General features: G+C 38.5%; 2 protein-coding genes and 1 pseudogene across 2 annotated transcripts; 1 reads left to right on the forward strand and 2 right to left on the reverse strand.

Moving 5' to 3' along the window:
* Positions 1-2,227: 2,227 nt before the first annotated feature.
* LOC148690054 (senescence-specific cysteine protease SAG39-like) lies at positions 2,228-3,407 on the reverse strand. The gene is made up of 2 exons (XM_088687974.1): positions 2,984-3,407; positions 2,228-2,820 (listed from the first exon to the last, which is right to left on the reverse strand). Exons 1-2 carry the CDS (start codon positions 3,405-3,407, stop codon positions 2,228-2,230), a joined length of 1,017 nt encoding a protein of 338 aa, XP_088544100.1.
* Positions 3,408-10,765: 7,358 nt separating this feature from the next.
* On the reverse strand, positions 10,766-12,092 carry LOC137732780 (uncharacterized; annotated as a pseudogene).
* A 972-nt stretch (positions 12,093-13,064) lies between these two features.
* On the forward strand, positions 13,065-17,683 carry LOC137732160 (protein PAM71-homolog, chloroplastic). The gene is made up of 10 exons (XM_068471460.2): positions 13,065-13,421; positions 14,070-14,223; positions 14,318-14,501; positions 14,976-15,023; positions 15,734-15,830; positions 16,365-16,528; positions 16,614-16,679; positions 16,933-16,983; positions 17,077-17,181; positions 17,279-17,683. The coding sequence occupies exons 1-10, from the start codon at positions 13,304-13,306 to the stop codon at positions 17,342-17,344; spliced, it is 1,053 nt and encodes a 350-aa protein (XP_068327561.2). The 5' UTR covers positions 13,065-13,303; the 3' UTR covers positions 17,345-17,683.
* The last annotated feature ends 137 nt before the right edge of the window (positions 17,684-17,820 follow it).

Here is a 17,820-nt window from a genome sequence, read left to right on the forward strand (position 1 = left end):
TGGTATTTGTGAAATCTTGTGGATTCAGTTTCTGGTACAAGATTTGGGGGTCAAACATGGTCAGCCAATGAAGTTATTATGTGATAATAAAGCTGCTCGTGATATTGCTCATAATCCAGTGCAACATGATCGAACCAAGCATGTAGAGGTTGACAGGTTCTTTATTAAAGAGAAGCTAGATAGCAAAGTAATTGAGGTTCCTCCTATAGGAACGGAAGACCAAGTAGCAAATATTCTCACTAAGGCGATTTCAAGTGACAAGTTCTCGAGGTTTCTAGACAAGTTGGGCATATGCAATATTTATGCACCAACTTGAGGGGGAGTGTTGACTTGTATTAGGATTCCTACAATTGTGGGATTCCTACCATATTTGGTTTCCTATTTTTAGGATGTAATTATTCTTTCCCTTATTCTTATAGGATTGTATATGATTGTATATATACCCTTGATTGAGATGAAATAATATATCAATTGAAAAGCATTATTTCTTCTATCGCCACTTCCTACTGCCTCTTTTGGCTGCCATCTAGTAGTCGAATTAGCTTGTGCTTCTTGTCGTCGAGCCATGCAGTCTATCCGCTGGTGGCGATGTTTTTGAGATTTGGATAACGCCGTATACATGCTAGTAGGAGAATTGTAACTATACCAATGTTGGTCGCATGGGTTAGGTGGCTTGAAGGTTTTTTGACTCACTGATGAACTCAAACTGTTGGCGTTACGCGAGTAATAGTCCTCATTATAAAACAGCGCGTCAAAGTCAAGACGCCGTCTGGCTGAGGTTGGACCATTTGTTCGTACCTGATGGCCGAGTCTCTCGAACACCTTCTGGCATTGGCCGGCACCGAGTTCCTTTGGAGGTGTTGTTGCGGCCGTGGACAGTTGCCATGAAGTTGAAGCCTGAGGTGTTTTCTCTGGTCCTACATTATAGGAGATTCAATTAACCAAGTCATTAACTTCTAACTGAACTCTAATGTCTGATATGGATAATTAACCTTAATTATAATTAGTAAAATCCAATTAAGTTCCAACATAACCATCAAATCATCCCCAAATTTCTTTCATTATTTTCAGGATTTGTTAGAACTTTTACAGAAGATATGTTCTATTGGGATTTTCAACCAAAGCCCAGATTATATCCCTAATCAGTGACATTATTCCTAAGAAAATTAGCAATAGATTCTACCCAGAAATTAATCTGACAGAAGTTTGATTTGACTGTGGATATTGAATGGGAAGATAATTATTTCAATCTTGGGCCAAGAGAGAAAGAGAGATAGAGGGAGGATCCAAGGGGAGGCTTTGGCGGCAACGAGTAGGAGTGTCCAGAATCGGGTTACTGGCGACTGATGAGGTTTATCTGGTTGCGTGGACAGCATCTGCTACTTCTTTGTTTTTTTATTCTTAAGTGTAGATGGAGGAGGCTTTGGCGACAAGAGTTGGGGTAGCCGCTCCTGGAATGGGGTTGGCTGGCGTGGGTGACTTTCTGGGTTGCTAGGGCTAGAGACTGTCGGGATCCGGGGTGGGTGGGAAAGCGGTGGCTGCGAGCTTCTTTATTTTTAGTTTTAGTTTCTTAATTTTATTAAAAGTTAACGGGGTTAAGGTTAGGTTTAAATGGTTGGACACCTGTCAAAGAAATAAGAAATGAGGCATATAAGAGAAACCAAATTAGGGACTGCAGACCCGTGGCCAAAGTTCCCTAAGCAAAATGCCAAACATCAGCACTTATTTCTTCCTTCTTCAAGATGTCAAAGAGGGCGGCCATGGACTTCATTTTGGATCCTGTAATCTTCACTGGGGTGGGAATTTGGACAAAGTTCCAAGGATTCGAACAAAATACCTCATTCCTTATTTAAGGGTCCTTTCACATTTTTTTTGTTCATGTGTAAAAGGTTAAATATGTTAATTGTTTGGAGAAAAAAAAAAGTGCAAGTTAGCAAAACTCTTTACTTGAAATATGGTATAAAAATGTTATACCAGGGCTTTTAGTGTGTTTGTTTGGGCTTTGTATTAGTTGGGTTATTTTGCATATCCATTATCTTCTTCTTTAACGAAAAGGATTGGGATAAGTTGTTCATTTGATAATTAATTTATAACACTTGGTAGTTTAGATACATATATAAGGCATATTGTACTAAACGTACAAGTTGATCGTGTACATATCATGACATATATACCTTGGAGGTATTAATATTATACATTGTAGGTATGGATTTTGATGGTAATCATATTATGCAGTGGGGTACGAGGCTTCCATAGCAATGCCACAAAGACCTTCCTTTGCCTCAACATCTCTTTGCATTCTTATGTACCCTTCTTCACCCCATTCTGCGCCCCATGAGTTCTTCACCAACCAATACTTGGTCCCATCAGCACTTACTCCAAAACCAACTGCGGTAACCCCGTGATCAAGACTTGTTCCACAAGTTCCTGTAAAGACACCACTTGAATAGAATTGAAAGTCGGAACCACCAGCATCAATGGCAACAGAAATTGGTTGATTAGCAACAGCCTTCAAAAGGTCAGCTTCACTGTTTGCAGGCACATCTTCGTGGCCAATTATCGTGGCTGCATGACTGGCCTCCTTCTTGGTGTTGCAAGAACCATCAACACCCATGTAAGGGTAATTAGTTTCGGTACTAAGCCTATGGTTTTGAGTGATGAACTGAAATGCATCATCCATTAGACCACCCTCACAACCTTGGTCCACACCGCTTGTGTCACAATCGACTAGCTCCTGCTCAGACAAAGATATCAATTTACCAGTTGTAAGCTTAGTAATCCCTTCCATAGTTGCCACAGCTGAAAAAGCCCAGCAACATCCTGCAAGTATTTCATTGAAATTAAATATTTTGTTGTTTTTTATGGATGAATTAAATAATGGTTAGATACAGACATAGAGTTTTAATTTGCAATTCAATCCTAGTTAGAACATAAGAAACTATCTGATCAAGTTCCAAATTTGTTTCCAAATAAAATTGATTACCACATTGGCCTTGGTCCTTGATGGGTGTTACAGCTCCTTTCTTTCTCCAATCTACAGTAGCTGGTGCTGTAACATTTTCATATTTGAAAGAAGTCGTCTTTGTGGAACATTCATGCCCCATGAATCTATTTCTAGATGTTTTGAATTCTTCATTTGTAAGGTCTGCAAATTGATTGACTTTCAATTTGTATGGTTTATTTGCATCGTTGTTGGAAGATTCTATAAAATCCACATTTGCTTTGAATATATTGAAACGATTTTCCTTCTCGTTAATGTCGGTATATACACGTCCATAACGAGCCATCCATTGCTCGTATTTCCCATACATTGATGCATCTTGAAGAGTGAGAGAAGTGGCGTGAGAAGACAAGGCTCCCAACATGAATATCAAGGCAAAACACATGCACTTGCAGTAGTACTCCATGGTATAGCTAGGAAGGGAAGCAACTAGGGATTTGATGGAGTAAATGAATTCAAGAGAAGGTATACTGAAATGGTAGACTCTTCACGGTTTATAAAGATAAGAGACGACGTTCCTATCTCCGTGCCCTAAAAGTTGGTCTGTAAACTTCGTGCCCTATAAAATGTTCTGATATAAACCTGCAAGGTTTTGCTTCTATGACTATTGTTTTAATTTAAAGTCACGATAAACTACTAGCAAAACTTATGTCCTTATGTGCATACTGGTTCATATTGGGCTTATTATGTGCTATTTGACAGTAAACTACGTGAGACTATACAAATACCTTTGTTTTATATGCAGAAGTTCTCATGCATGCTGCTACTTTTTATTGGATGTCACCCGATGCAAGCCATGCATGACTTCATCAAGGACTTCGTTGAATGATGTTCTGAAGAGCATCTCATCGCTAAATGTTGTGGATATGAAATGGGAACTATTATTAGCACTCCAAAAATTTTATTCTACACTTCTTACAAGTGTATTTTTCTTTCTAATTATAGAAAGTTTGGAGTGCAAAATGAGATTTTTGGATTGCCAATAACAATTCCCTACGAAATACTCGGCGATGAGACCATTGAGCAGCTCCATGTAAGTTTATGTAATTGTTATATTTTACATTTATTAGGTTTGGTCAGGATGACACGCGTTTTACAACGGCTGCACAAAACCATCGATCTATTAGCCTCTTCGGTACTGGAGCTTGACATAGATTCGACTATGGCTGGTCCCGAAAACTTCGTGGGCAATTCATTTGAAAATAAATCAATCTTGAGTCATGGCTGAGAGTTCTGCTTAAGGACATGCTGTACTAGGATGAACTCGGCCATCTCTTTCCCTTTGTTTTTAGGCAGATGAGCATCCACCATGCTAATTGTCGTCGAGGGAAAATTAAAACCCTATGATTATAGTATATGAAAGTATGGATCGTTTTAGGAAGGGGATTAGAAGAGATGCTAATCTACTCTAAACTGACTTAAAAACACAAAACTAAATTTAAAAACACTTAACTAGACTTCTATGACTCAAAACAAACTAAAAAGACTCAAAATAGCACAAAATAATCAAATAGACTCAAACTAGACACTAAAGGATGATTTGGACGAAAATTACTTTGAACTTGACTCAAAACACTTAAAAACACAAGTTTGGACAGATTCTAACTAATTTGACACAACAAAGTAAAGGGGGATTGGATTTTGGACGAAATTAAGGTAAAAACAAGCAGTTTGTAAAGACTCTAAACAACTTGGACGAAACTGGGTAAAATATGGGTGAATGGCTAGCTAGAGGGTTCATATCCACACATGACACATGCATACAAATCGATTTCCAGTTATTATTCTTTTAAACCATGAATGTCGATGCCCCAAGTTAATGGCATCGTTCAACCAACCATCAGATTTTCCTTATTTCATTGAATTGAATGAATACGCATTACAACCAAATTATCTTTCTCAAGTTCCCTATATGAAACGCATGATAGAGATACATATCAAAAGTCATTAAGTTCTATGAAAATCATAAGCTTTGACAAGGCATTCATCACTATGAAACGCATGAGACTCCTGCCAAGGATTCACTTAACACAATCATGACTAGTGACTTCCACTACTTGTGAATATAAGTGAATAACTATTATGTGAAACTCCCTTATATTCTAGCATCAAATTCATGCTTGCAAACTAAGTAGGCCTCCTTAATCAACATACAAGAATAAGTTATCAATCAAGCAGTTAAGCAAATTGCATTCACAATTTATGAAACAATAATTGGATGAAATCAATTCATATCACATATATGTTCATGGCTTTGAATTCACCTCTAACTAAAACGAATTTAGTTCCTCATGTTTGCAAAACAAAGATAATTAAATTTAAACATTGAAAACAAAGAATAGAATACACCTAGAAACGCTCCAACAATCCAACATTTTGAATAACAAGCACAGCTCCAGGTGTGGTGGATGGTGTGGTGTGCAATTGTGGTAAAGGGTGGTGGTGAATGATGGGTGCGGCATCATATATTTATAGGGTGAAGGGAAGGCATGAAATTGGGCTAAAATGAGAGGAATTAGGACTCCAAATCACCAAAGAACAAGGTCACTTTCAATCAGATTCCAAGGAGGACAATGAATGGTCCTTGTGGCAGATTCTAGAACTTCTAGAAGGATTACATGTGGCATAAACTTAGGGCACGAAAATAGGGCTTCTAGAACCTGATATTTAGGTGATTTAATGTGAAAATGAGTCCTCTTTGCAGCTGGAATTAAGGTAGGAAAAGATTAAGATAGGATAAGATAAGATAAGGTTGGATAAGGTTTGGATAAGATAAGGTTGTTTGGATAATGTTCCATGTTTCTTGCTCTTTCCTTATCTTCATTGTCTTGAACTTGTTTGTCCAGATTTGTAGCATGTTCCTAGCCTCTTTTAACTTCAAATTCGTCCATCCACCTTGCTCCATATGCAAGCTATCCATTCCATGCCCAAAACTGCTCCAAATGGCTCCAAAATGCACTTTCTTGCCTACTTTGTCATTAGGACCTACAAACACACGAAAATAGCTTAAAACACTATAATAAGTAGTAATTAGCTCACTAAATGCAAGGAAACAACATAGCTAAGTAGCATAAATATACTCCTATCATCAATCCAGCTTTGAATGGCATCACGGAACACGATGCAATTGTTGGTGGTATGCTTGTTCGAATTATGGTACTTGCAATACGTTTTTCCTTTCAACTCTTCGGCCTTAGGAATGTTATGTCCTGGCTGAAGTTTTATGATCTTTGCCAACAATAACTGGTCTAAAATTGCATCGGCCTTGGTGATATCAAAAGTGTAGACTTTTGATGTTTTAATTGTCTCTTCAGAGGCCGAGCGGGTTTTGGCATCCTTGGAATTATTTTGAGCTAATGCCTTGTAAACGTATGGTTTATCTATTACTATTTCAGCCGCGTCTACATTGGCGTATTGGTAATCCTCGCTTTCGGCCAATACGTAACTAACCGTAGGATTCTTGTATATCGTTTCCCAGGATGGGGATTTTGAGATCTTTTCTTCTCGGAGCAAATAATCATACTGCTCAACGTGCTAGGCCAGTTCATATATATCTCGAATATTTGCCCCCAGGAATTTATTTTTGTATTCCACATCCAGGTTGTTTAGACCGATTCTGACGAATTCAACTTCAGGGAGAGGTACTCGACACCAATTTCTGGCCGACTTAAACCTTGTTAAGTATTCCATTGGTGACTCGTCTGATGCTTGAGCCATCCTAGTTAATGATGAAACTTACATTTCCATCCCCGGTCGATAGAATTGTTCATGGAATTTTTCGACTAGTTTCTCCCAACTCTGGACGGAGTTAGGTGGGAGGTTGATGTACCAAGCGAATGCCAAACCTGTTAGTGAGAAGTTGAATAGTCACAGTTTATGGAAGTCACTGTTAACGTCTACACATTGCGCAGTGAACCAAGCTGCATGTTCTAACAAAGACAATGACGATTCTCCAGCGAAAAGGCTGAAATCTAGGATTTTGAAGCCTTTAGGATATTTAAACTTCTCCACATAAGCCGGGTAGGGATAGATGAATTTTGGGAACTTCAGCCCTTTTTTTAAGGCCGAATCAATCATCCTTTGGACCTCAGTCATATTGAAAGATGTTGTTTCCACCCCCTGGTCAGGTCCGTCCGACCTACTACTTGATCCTCCCCTTCCAAGTCAATCCGTTGGAGTCGAGCGGATCCTGTCTCGGCTTGCAGTGGAATACTCTTAAATGGAAGATGTAAAGGTTAACCTATGTGTCCATCTTCGAAAGCTTTACTGACCAATAGTTCAAGCAATCTAGTGTGTGTATCACCATTTCTTCGTATCACTTCGAGCAAAAATTGTTCATTTTTTGGACGACCGACTATTCGACCTGCCGAGATTGCTCATCAAGTTGTCTTCGAAGAAACGACCTAGTCGGGGGATCAGAACCTTCCCCACCATCTTCGTCACAGTCTTCCACTATTCATTCGATTAAAATGCATGCGATTTTGTTGGGAATTTCTACGTTGTGAGGCTGGCCGCCGAGACAAACTTCATTTTCTCGGTGTGTCCTACTTGCAGCCTCAGGTGTCACAGTAATGAAAGGATTTTGTGCCTGTGATAAATCTTGTCCGAGGCCCTGAACCGGCAGGTCGGTCGTTAACTTTCCCATGACTGTTTTCTTTTTTACTGACCATGTCTTAATGATTATGAACTCCGAAGGTTTAGCACTAGGTCCCACTGGGCGTGCCAAAATGTTAACCCTAAAAACTACCAAGCCTACGTGGCGTGCAGGCCGAGTAACTAATGAGCTAACTACGTCCTTCGATTGATGCGGGGTATGCCAACTCATCGGCCGAGCTCAACCGAGGAGTAAAATTTGTTGATGTTGCGTTAAGCGCGCTATTGATTTCTTGATCTTGTAACTGCAACCGAGGAAGGAACATGTCTCGGCCTTTGGGTTCTTGAGCCTGAAGGCAAGGTTGCTAGTTCTACGAAGTTCACGAATCGTCGACGCCGGGTTCGGTTACGGTGATTATATTCGTAAGAGTATAAGCACGTCGAACTGGCTCCAAATTATACAGATATAGGTAGTCAAAAGAGATGTATGTCTTGATGGTAAATGTGGTTCGGCCGTTAGAATGTCGAACTCTGAAACTCACTTGTGAGTATCCAATCATAAAATGACTCGGCGTTCAATGCGCCGAATGTAATAACTTGTAACACCTTACTTCACCGGGAAGGCTAATACGATGACCTCTGCCAACAAGGATTCGAAAACCTTTCTCGACTGAGACTTGGATAGGTAACCAGTCGGCCGCGACGCAGTGCTGTTTATCCAAACTGAAGGTGCTCCTCGGTCGGCTGATTCTACGGCAACAGTGCTGTTTATCCAAACCGAAGATGTTCGTCGGTTGCCTTCACAGTGCTGTTTATCCAAACTGAAGGTGTGTTGGCGGAAAAATAAAATAAAAAATCTCAAAATGTATGAGAGGTTTGCGAAGGGCAATTTGTGTGTTGAATTGAAGGGGGCTTGAATGATGCACTCTGCTCTCTATTTATAGCAACCAATTCTCCTTACGATCGAGTTAAAACCATATTCAAATTAGGACTTCTTATTATGATCCAACCTTATCTCGACCAATCCTACTTCTATTATGACTTTGAACTCACCCCTTTTTTCAGGCCGTATTCATTTCCGACCAATAATCCTCATTGCATTAGGACCCCTTATTGTACTAGGACTTCGACCCATCTACTCTTATCCAAACCACTCATTCTTGCAATAGGACTCGATCGCCCCAACTGAGCGGCTTAGGACCACTAGACAGCCCATAATACATTTAAAAACTTTGGGCCGAACATAAACCTAAGCTCGGCCCAATAATATTATTTTGGGCCCAAACAGAACCTTTCAATCTAAAACAGTTCAAATTCTGTCCATTGAATGATACAAACCACCCCCCCCCCCCATTCGCCTTATAAAATAATTTGATTTTCATGTACTATACAACACTTTAACTAGCACCAATTGGTAAATTAGTATCATACAATTTTTAAAAAATTTATTTGAAAGTTTCACCCACTAATGCCCATGAACATTAAATCAATTTGAAATTTTAGTTTTTTGGAATTTAAAACAATCATTAATTAGCCAAAAAAGAATTAAAAAAAATTAAAGGAGAGTATAAATGTATTTGCAAGTGGAGTGACAATGATAGAATTTTGCTTACATGAGTTGTTACTTTTTCTTATGGGATCCATTGTTTTTGGGGCTAGATGTAGCCCAATTTTATGACACTCAATAAAGGAAGTTGCTAACCCAAGTGGTTGATCTCGCCCATTTTCCAGCTCATTGGGGATGAAATTTCTCACTATGGCTTGAAATGTGGTAGTCTCGTGGTGGATAAAGCCCTCATTGGAGATACTCTTAAGTTACCCATTAGGTGGTTTAGCCGAATTAGGGATAACGAAAGGAAAAGGATCCAAAGAGGATCCATTCCTTCTAATCCACCAAATCAGGAAATCTGTTCTGTTGAAATTTGGTCCAACAGCTACAAACAAGGGCTCACTTTAAAAGTTATATTAACTTCAACTGTTGGATCAAATTTTAACGGCACATATCCCTTGATTTGGTGCATTAGGAGGAAGCAATTCGGAGAGGATCCCTTCCATAACAAAACAAACCCTTGACCTTTTGTAATAGCCTGGGGCCCTACAAACTCCAGCCAATCTATAGTCATGGGAGAAGGATTCTCTCCCTTTCCCTCTCCTCCTATTTGAACGGTTACGGTGTAGCCACGTCAACATTGTTAACTACATTGAAATGTTTGGGAATTGAAGAGAAAATCAAGAAGAAAGATGAACACAGAGATTTTAGAGAGAGAATTTAGAGAGGGAAATAAGATTTGTATTAATTTACTAAATGAAAATTACACACTGTTTTTATAAGAGAAATCCTAACAACCTTACTAACTATATTACTAACTGTATTTCTAACTGTATTACACTTGTACCCTTAATACTCCCCCTCAATCTCAACTAGGGAAACCTAGTTTGACATTGGAAGAACATCTGTAATCACTGCTATGAAACTAGAAAAACAGAACAGCTTGAACCAACTGCAACCTTGATTCTGCAAATATGAAAATTCTCTCGAACCTTTTCTAAATAAAGAGTTTATTATAGCTGCAGAGCGAAGACACAAGTGTTATATCAACACGAACCTTTTATGACAGATACAAGCTGCAGAGCAGCATTGAACATCAATCTGCCCCAAATATATTCACTGACTCACTACAACAAACTGAATCTGCAAGCTCAATAGGAAGCACATCCAAAAGTTTAATACTCCTCTACCTTGTGCAAGAGCTTTAATCAAAGAATAGCCTCTTATAAAGTTGTAACACACCCTCATGCCAGTTATAACAATTTTTTGCGGGATTACCCTATATGGGATTTATCGTCAACAACTTCATTTAACATTGGCATCGGCCTTTAAAATAGAAAATTAACAAACTATAGTGTGGCATTGGCCTTAACTATAGTACCAAGGGATCGCCTTCTGTGGATTTTACCAAAAAACCAACTACTCTTAACAATGGCATTGGCCTTCACAATTTCAACAACTGAAAATCAACATCTATGTAGGATTACCCTTCATGGGATTTACCTACTCAAACACAGGATTACCCTTCGTGGGATCTACCATTAACAACTTCTTCTACCTTTCATGGGTTTTACTTATTCACATCACGAAATTACCCTTCATGGGATTTACCGTTTACAACTTCTTCTACCCTTCATGGGATTTACCTATTCACATCACGGAATTACCCTTCGTGGGATTTACCGTTTACAACTTCTTCAAACTTCATCGTATAACCGGACTTACTGTAGATTCATGCTAACAACTGAGTTGGTTAGACTACGAAATTATAGGCTGAGGCAAGAAACGACGATCTGAAAAACCTGATTCATTTCCAGAATGACGTTCTGTCCCATTCATTATCACCTTCTGCTTTCAAACCGCCAATGTTGAGTTGTTCTAAGAGAGTGGAAAGGGTTAGTACTGCAGTAGGATAGAAGTCCTCATAATGATTTGGATCAATTGGAACACAAACACGACCTGTTTTTAGGTGTACACAGAAATGTGCCTTTAACAAATGGTTCATGTGTTTCAAAACCTCCATGTCAAGCCTAGGGTAGATAAAAGAGAACACAATCTCTTCAATGCATCTATGCAGTCCTTGCAGCTTAAGTTTTCCAGATTGCAACATAGTTTGTAGCTGCTCCCATCTAACAACATTAATGTCTTCTTTTGAACCAAAGGTTTATCTCTCTCTTACACCTTCCAAGAAGCTTAGAAGTAATAGATTGATCAGGATTGGGAATCATATCTCAGATCTTTTTATACCTCTCCTCAATTGAAAATATCTTTAGACTCAAAAGCAATTTTGGAAAGAACTCTGTAAGAACTCCAGTATAAGATCTCGCAAGGAACATATGGAAAGCAAGACCGGGAAAAGAAACCTTATTTCTGACTGTCTTCATTTGTGAGCCTTCTTGTTTTCCCATCACAAAGCCAGCAATGAACTCCACGTCTACCACTATGTACCTAGAGAATGTGACTCATCCACCAATCTTCATTAATAAAAGAATGACTGAGAAAGGTGAGTAAAACCTTGAACACTAGGCATCCAAGATCTGTAGTTACATTGTTCTAACTTTAAATTTCATTGACGCATAAGATCGAACAGGTGATATGCAAGAACCCCTTACCCAACGGTGTGCAGATCACATGGCATCACTAACCCAATCATGAATCCAGAAAATCGGAAGAAGCGACAGAGAAAGCACACAGATTTCAATTACTAATGGCTTCGTGCCACAACTTTCACTGCCCAAGCAAAATGGAAAATTTTAGAGTACACTACTTCAAAAATTAACCAAAAAGAACAATTCCATATTTTGCAGAATACAGAATGAACCAAGCACATGGACGATTCTCAAGAAAGTGAAATTGAACCAAGAATTCAGAATGAAATCATAGCCAAATTCCAAATATATCACCTTACTGAAAAACTTAACCTTCATATGAGATTTTTGAGCTGGGCATTTCGACAAATACATAAACGTGCAAGAATGCACTTGAAAATTGCATCCAATTCACAACTTGATTATGAAACCCTGAACAAGATAGATGAAAGACCCAAAAACAATTCATCTCTGAAATTACAGATTACGCACAAAAGATGAAGAACCCTGATGTGATCTTGACGTTGTTGAGAGAAAATTGGGCACCAGAGGGTGTTGGGGTGGCACTGTAGCATTCGAAGGACAAATACAACTTCTTCGAGATTAGTGGAGAAATCTGCAAAGACAATGCTCTTCTTGGAACCTAATGGTAGTAGCAGTCGCCGATTGAGATGAAAGGATTCCACTGGATCCAAAAAATTGCTTGACATCCCATCTTCCTTCCTTGTATCAAGAACTCGATGAAAATTTGAAGAAACAATTTTGGCAACGCATATTTTGATGATCTAGATATCATCGACAATCTCTGTTCATAGCCCTGACGAAAATCAACCAAAAAATTATAGGACAATCGAGGAAACACCGAATAACTTGACAGAATTTCTATTGAAAAACTGAATAGAAAATCAAACTAGAAAACGATGAAATCTAATGAAAACGGAACCACCAGAATCCATGGCGTAAGACTAGTGGCTCTGATACCATGTTAACTACATTGAAATGTTTAGGAATTGAAAAGAAAATCAAGAAGAAAGATGAACACAAAGATTTTAGAGAGGGGATTTAGAGAGGGAAATAAGATTTGTATTAACTAACTAAATGAATATTACACACACTGTTTTTATAAGAGAAATTCTAACAACTTTATTAACTATATTACTGTACCCTTAATAAACATCCTATATATTGATTTTTTGATAGAGACAATAAAACAAAAAATAATATGTGAAAGAAAAGAAGGAAAGAGGATGAGAATAAGAAAGAAGAGAATCCTCCTCTGCCGTCGCGTGGAATTCACATTACAAAGTTGCATCCCTTCCATTTTATCTCTCCCACAACAGACACGTGGCAGGCTACAAAATCCCCACCCTCAGAACTGCAGTTGGAACATTTTGGAAACTCCGAAACGATAACTTGCTCAACTGGGTAACGGTTCCCCAGCTCAATCCTACCAAATCCCAAAACTCAACTTATAAAAAACCAGTCTTTCTTTTGGGTTTAATCTGCACTTGCAGAGAAGGAAAGGAGATGAAAAAACTGTAATAACGAAGTCTTACAGCAAAAGAAGAAAGAATGCAAGGACTGGGGATTCTTCATACACCATTGCCATTCAATCCAAGCAAGAAGCTTCCCTTGTCAGCTTTTACGGACGCTCTTCCAAGCTGTCGCACTCCTTCCAGAAAACCATCGTGTAAGTTCCTATCTTTCTTTTTGTTGCTCTCTTGCTATAACTACGTCAATTTTTCAAGTTTTAATCTTTACTCTCACTGTAATTGAAGCTAAAGTTAATGCATATTGGTTAATTGGTTTTTCGAATTTACATTGCTTTGCATAGAATTTGGCTAACTGCTAGTTGTGTTGGTTCGAAGTTGGGGTATCATGGTTTTGATAAGTTATAGGCAACTGCAAGATTCAATGGCTACCTGGGTGGGTTGTTGACCTTGTGAATTGATCCTGGGTTGGGAGAATCATAGTAAGTTTATCCGTTTTCAGTATTGTTTGAGTGTGAGAGTTCGGTGCAGGGAGGCGGTTACTTTGGTAGTGGTGGTACACTGGTACTGTGGTAGTGGACTGAGGACATGAACTGCTTCTGTTAGGATAAATAAAAATATGTGACTCATTCCCAATGGTTATTTGCAAGCTGCATTTTCATGGCAACAGTTGTTTGGGGTACCTACAGCCTACCCAGTAACAAATTATGACGGGTTTGAAATGGTTTAAGGAATACATTGTTGTTTTGCTTGAATACATCACACTGTCTACTTTCCGAGGTGGTGATTTTTATCTTTTGCGTGTTTATAGCATGTTCTAAGCAATACGCTGGCTAACATATTTATAGTGAGATGTAGAGTGATATCAAGGTGTGCTGGCAGAAACGTACGAGTCCAAGCATCTAATGTTAGTATCGGATCTGGAGGCTATGAAGACAGTGAGGAAAACAAGAACAAGAAAATATTTCCCAGTGATGCACCCAGTGACAGTTCATTTGAAATGTGAGTTATAGTCCATGTATTAGATTACTTTGAATTATTGGATGTTAAACTGCTACCGTCACCTGAACGATACTAATATTTCATGATTTGGCAGTGAGAAGCATCCAGTTCAAATCCCTTATCCTCTCTCTGTGGGTCTTGTGCTACTAGGGTGCGCCTTAGTTTTTGCTCTGATTGCCTTTGTGAAAGGAGGACCTTCAGCACTTTTAGCAGCAATTGCAAAATCAGGCTTTACAGCTGCATTTTCTTTAATATTTGTTTCTGAAATTGGTGACAAGGTAACTAATTTTTTCCCCTCTGCTTCTGTTTTCTCTCCATATTTATGTCAAAAAGTGGCAAGGATGCCGTGTATTTTACATGTAAATAAGCGTCTGCGTTTCCAAGATAAGTTACTAAGTAGAGCAGAATGGCGACCCTTAGTAATGTGCCACGGGGCAAAAGATCCATGTAACTAAACCTACTGAGCTGGAAATTTCCAGTTGACTTGGGTAATGGGGTTAAGAAAATAATAGTTTCTATTTTGTTATTTTGAGGAAGTCTCTTTAAATTTTAACTAGTTGATTGTCAATAACTTTGTATTGTGTTAACTACGATTAGATATACTATGATGGGTTATACAATTAAACTGTAGAACCTGAAATCAATGTCATAAAGCTAGTTTTCAAGACATGAAACTCTCCGTAATTTTTTCAAATCATATGTATGCTACTAGACGAAACTGGACCTAAAGTTATACTCTGTCTATTGACCAGACATTCTTCATTGCTGCACTCCTAGCCATGCAATATGATAAAGTACTGGTATGACTTTTTCTTTCTCTAAAGTTTTACTTTTTATCTATTAAGTTTGATTTGTTCTTTCGTTACATATTTTGCCTCTATTTACAGACATGGATACATGCATGTATATTTTGCTTTGATGAATTTTTACGCCTAGTAACTGATAAAATTATACTAATATATGGATAAACCTTCACTTTCTATATGGGGAAAATGGTCTCTCATCCAACAGAAGATCTATCATTTTCTGATTATTCTTCCCCTAATTTACTAAAGAGAAGGACATAACGTAACTAAAACACTAAATTATGTTTGGCATATCATAATAGGTTCCTAATTATCAACTGAAGTTCCTAATTCCTGGATTTCCAAAACGTTCGTGGGAGGAATGTTGTGTTAGAGAATTGGTTGGAACTTGGACAATGTGATTTTTTACTTTTTACAATTTTTACTATAGACTGTTAGGAGATTAAAAAAATCTTGAAAACTTATCGCAAGATTCTGTTCATTTTGTGATTTGTAATCACCTGTTGATATCTTGGACATGAGTTTCGAGTTCCATTGTTTAATTGAATCTCTGTCTATCATCTTCACCCGCCCTTAATACAAAACAATCGAAGCACCATTGTGGGAACAACTTAGTTAAATGGTGTTGGTTATATTGCACGTGCTATATTTATCTTCAGTTTTAATTGAAGAATATACTAGGGTTGCTTGCTTAAATTGAACAGGTTCTGTTGGGGTCAACTGGTGCTCTTTCACTTATGACAGTCCTGTCTGTCATTATTGGGCGAATATTTAACTCGGTCCCTGCTCAATTCCAGACAAGTAAGTTGTAATTCTTAGTATTTTTCGTCCAGGACATATTTTCATAATTTATTGCATGTTCAGGAACAGGTTGAAATATTCGTTTGATCTCTATCAATCCTATTTCCCATCCTAAATTCTACCAGAAAACCGCCAAATCAGAGAAACCTAATTTCTGAATACGGTGCATCAAAGCCATTGTCAAACCGTCATGGGTGCCTATAAGTTTTGTTTGAAGAATTTGAATTTTGAGATAAACTTCTCACCTCTTTCGACGTAGTGTTTCGTTTGTAAATTCATTAATGAGTAGTAATGCAAGTATATGGAGTTGGAGTTGTATATGATTGGATGTTACTGTATGATATGAGATAGTTACTTGTAAATTTCCATTACAAACTCCTCCCATAGTTGGCTGTTTTTCGCGCATGTCAATACCGGTGCTTAAATCTCGATGAATTTTGAGATACATTCTGCAATGGCCTGATGAAATTATCTATAACCACATTTTATCTCAAATCTCCTCATGTTTTTGTTGTTTTGTGGTCATGTCAACAGCCTTGCCAATTGGAGAATATGCAGCAGTAACTCTTCTACTATTCTTCGGTCTCAAATCAATAAAAGATGCATGGGACCTTCCATCAAGGGATGTGAAGAGTGGTGATAAGAGCAGCCCTGAGCTCGGTGAATATACCGAGGCCGAGGAGCTTGTGAAAGAGAAGGTAGACTCTGTGCTGTCGTATATTTTTCCAGATCCATTTTAGACGATTCTGTTCTTATGCACCTTATTGTTTTGACCTTTCTCAGGTGTCAAAGCGGCTCACTAATCCACTTGAAATTGTCTGGAAATCGTTCACCCTTGTATTCGTTGCCGTAAGCATATTTCACTTATTTGCAGCAACATCTTTACATGCATATCTAATGTCTGCTTAGCTACCAATTTTCCCAGAAATGCCAGACATCATGGAAATCTTTGTTCTCCTACATTGTCGTGTTTTTTTTACCATCAACCGCATATCAATGCGAATGTCAGTGCCTTCATTTGCAATAAAAGGGATGAAGCTTATTATTGCCACTGTGTCATCAGAACAGATTTCAAACCTGACTACATTGTTTTTGCTTCTAGGAATGGGGAGATCGCTCAATGCTCGCCACGATCGCTCTCGGTGCTGCGCAGGTGAAACCTTGTTCAATTTCAGTCGCATGAAAATCTTTCTTCCATGGTCTACTAATCTTGGTGATAGTTTCCTCTAACACTTCTTAAATACAGTCTCCATGGGGCGTGGCAAGTGGAGCCATTGCTGGACATGTACTTGCAACATCTATTGCTGTTCTAGGAGGGGCATTTCTTGCCAACTACATTTCCGAAAAATTGGTAAGATCCACAACTCTCCGTGATGTTAATAAGATTGAAAACTTTGTCGTTTGATGCTGTGTTAAAAGGCTGCAAACTCACCGTATCTTTCAATCAGGTTGGCTACATGGGAGGTGCGTTGTTTCTAGTTTTTGCAGTAGCCACATTTTTCGGAGTTTTCTGAAAATTCTCGCAAGCGAGAGAGAGAGAGAGAGACATCAGTGCATAAAGAGAAAACATCGATGCACATGAGACGGGCGTGGAATAGTGATTGGAGGGATATATAAGAGCTGCGGATGTGTTAGTGGAGTATTCGCATGGCTTATATCCTTGCAGGTAACTTAATTCGTATCCAAAAGGTTTCGTAGTGAAATGTTTAGAAGTTTGGCAGAGGTCAGTGGCTAGATGTTCGGCATCTCCTCAGTGGCTGCTCTGGATTCTTTGTTCTATAAGTATAATGTTCCTCCAATTCCTATGAACGCCATCATTAGAAATTGAATGACAAAATTAACGGTCTTAAACACTCTTTACTCGCAATGTTAGCGGTGTTCTGGATGTTGTTAATGTCTTGTAGTTGTGTTTAGTGACAGAGACTCCTTCAAGAAGCAATTCCATGTGCTTTTCCAAGAAGCAATTGACTTCCAGCAAAGAACGTAATCT

Source organism: Pyrus communis, chromosome 16, assembly GCF_041283825.1.
Source record: "Pyrus communis isolate YQ-2024b chromosome 16, ASM4128382v1, whole genome shotgun sequence".
Classification (NCBI taxonomy): Eukaryota; Viridiplantae; Streptophyta; class Magnoliopsida; order Rosales; family Rosaceae; genus Pyrus; species Pyrus communis.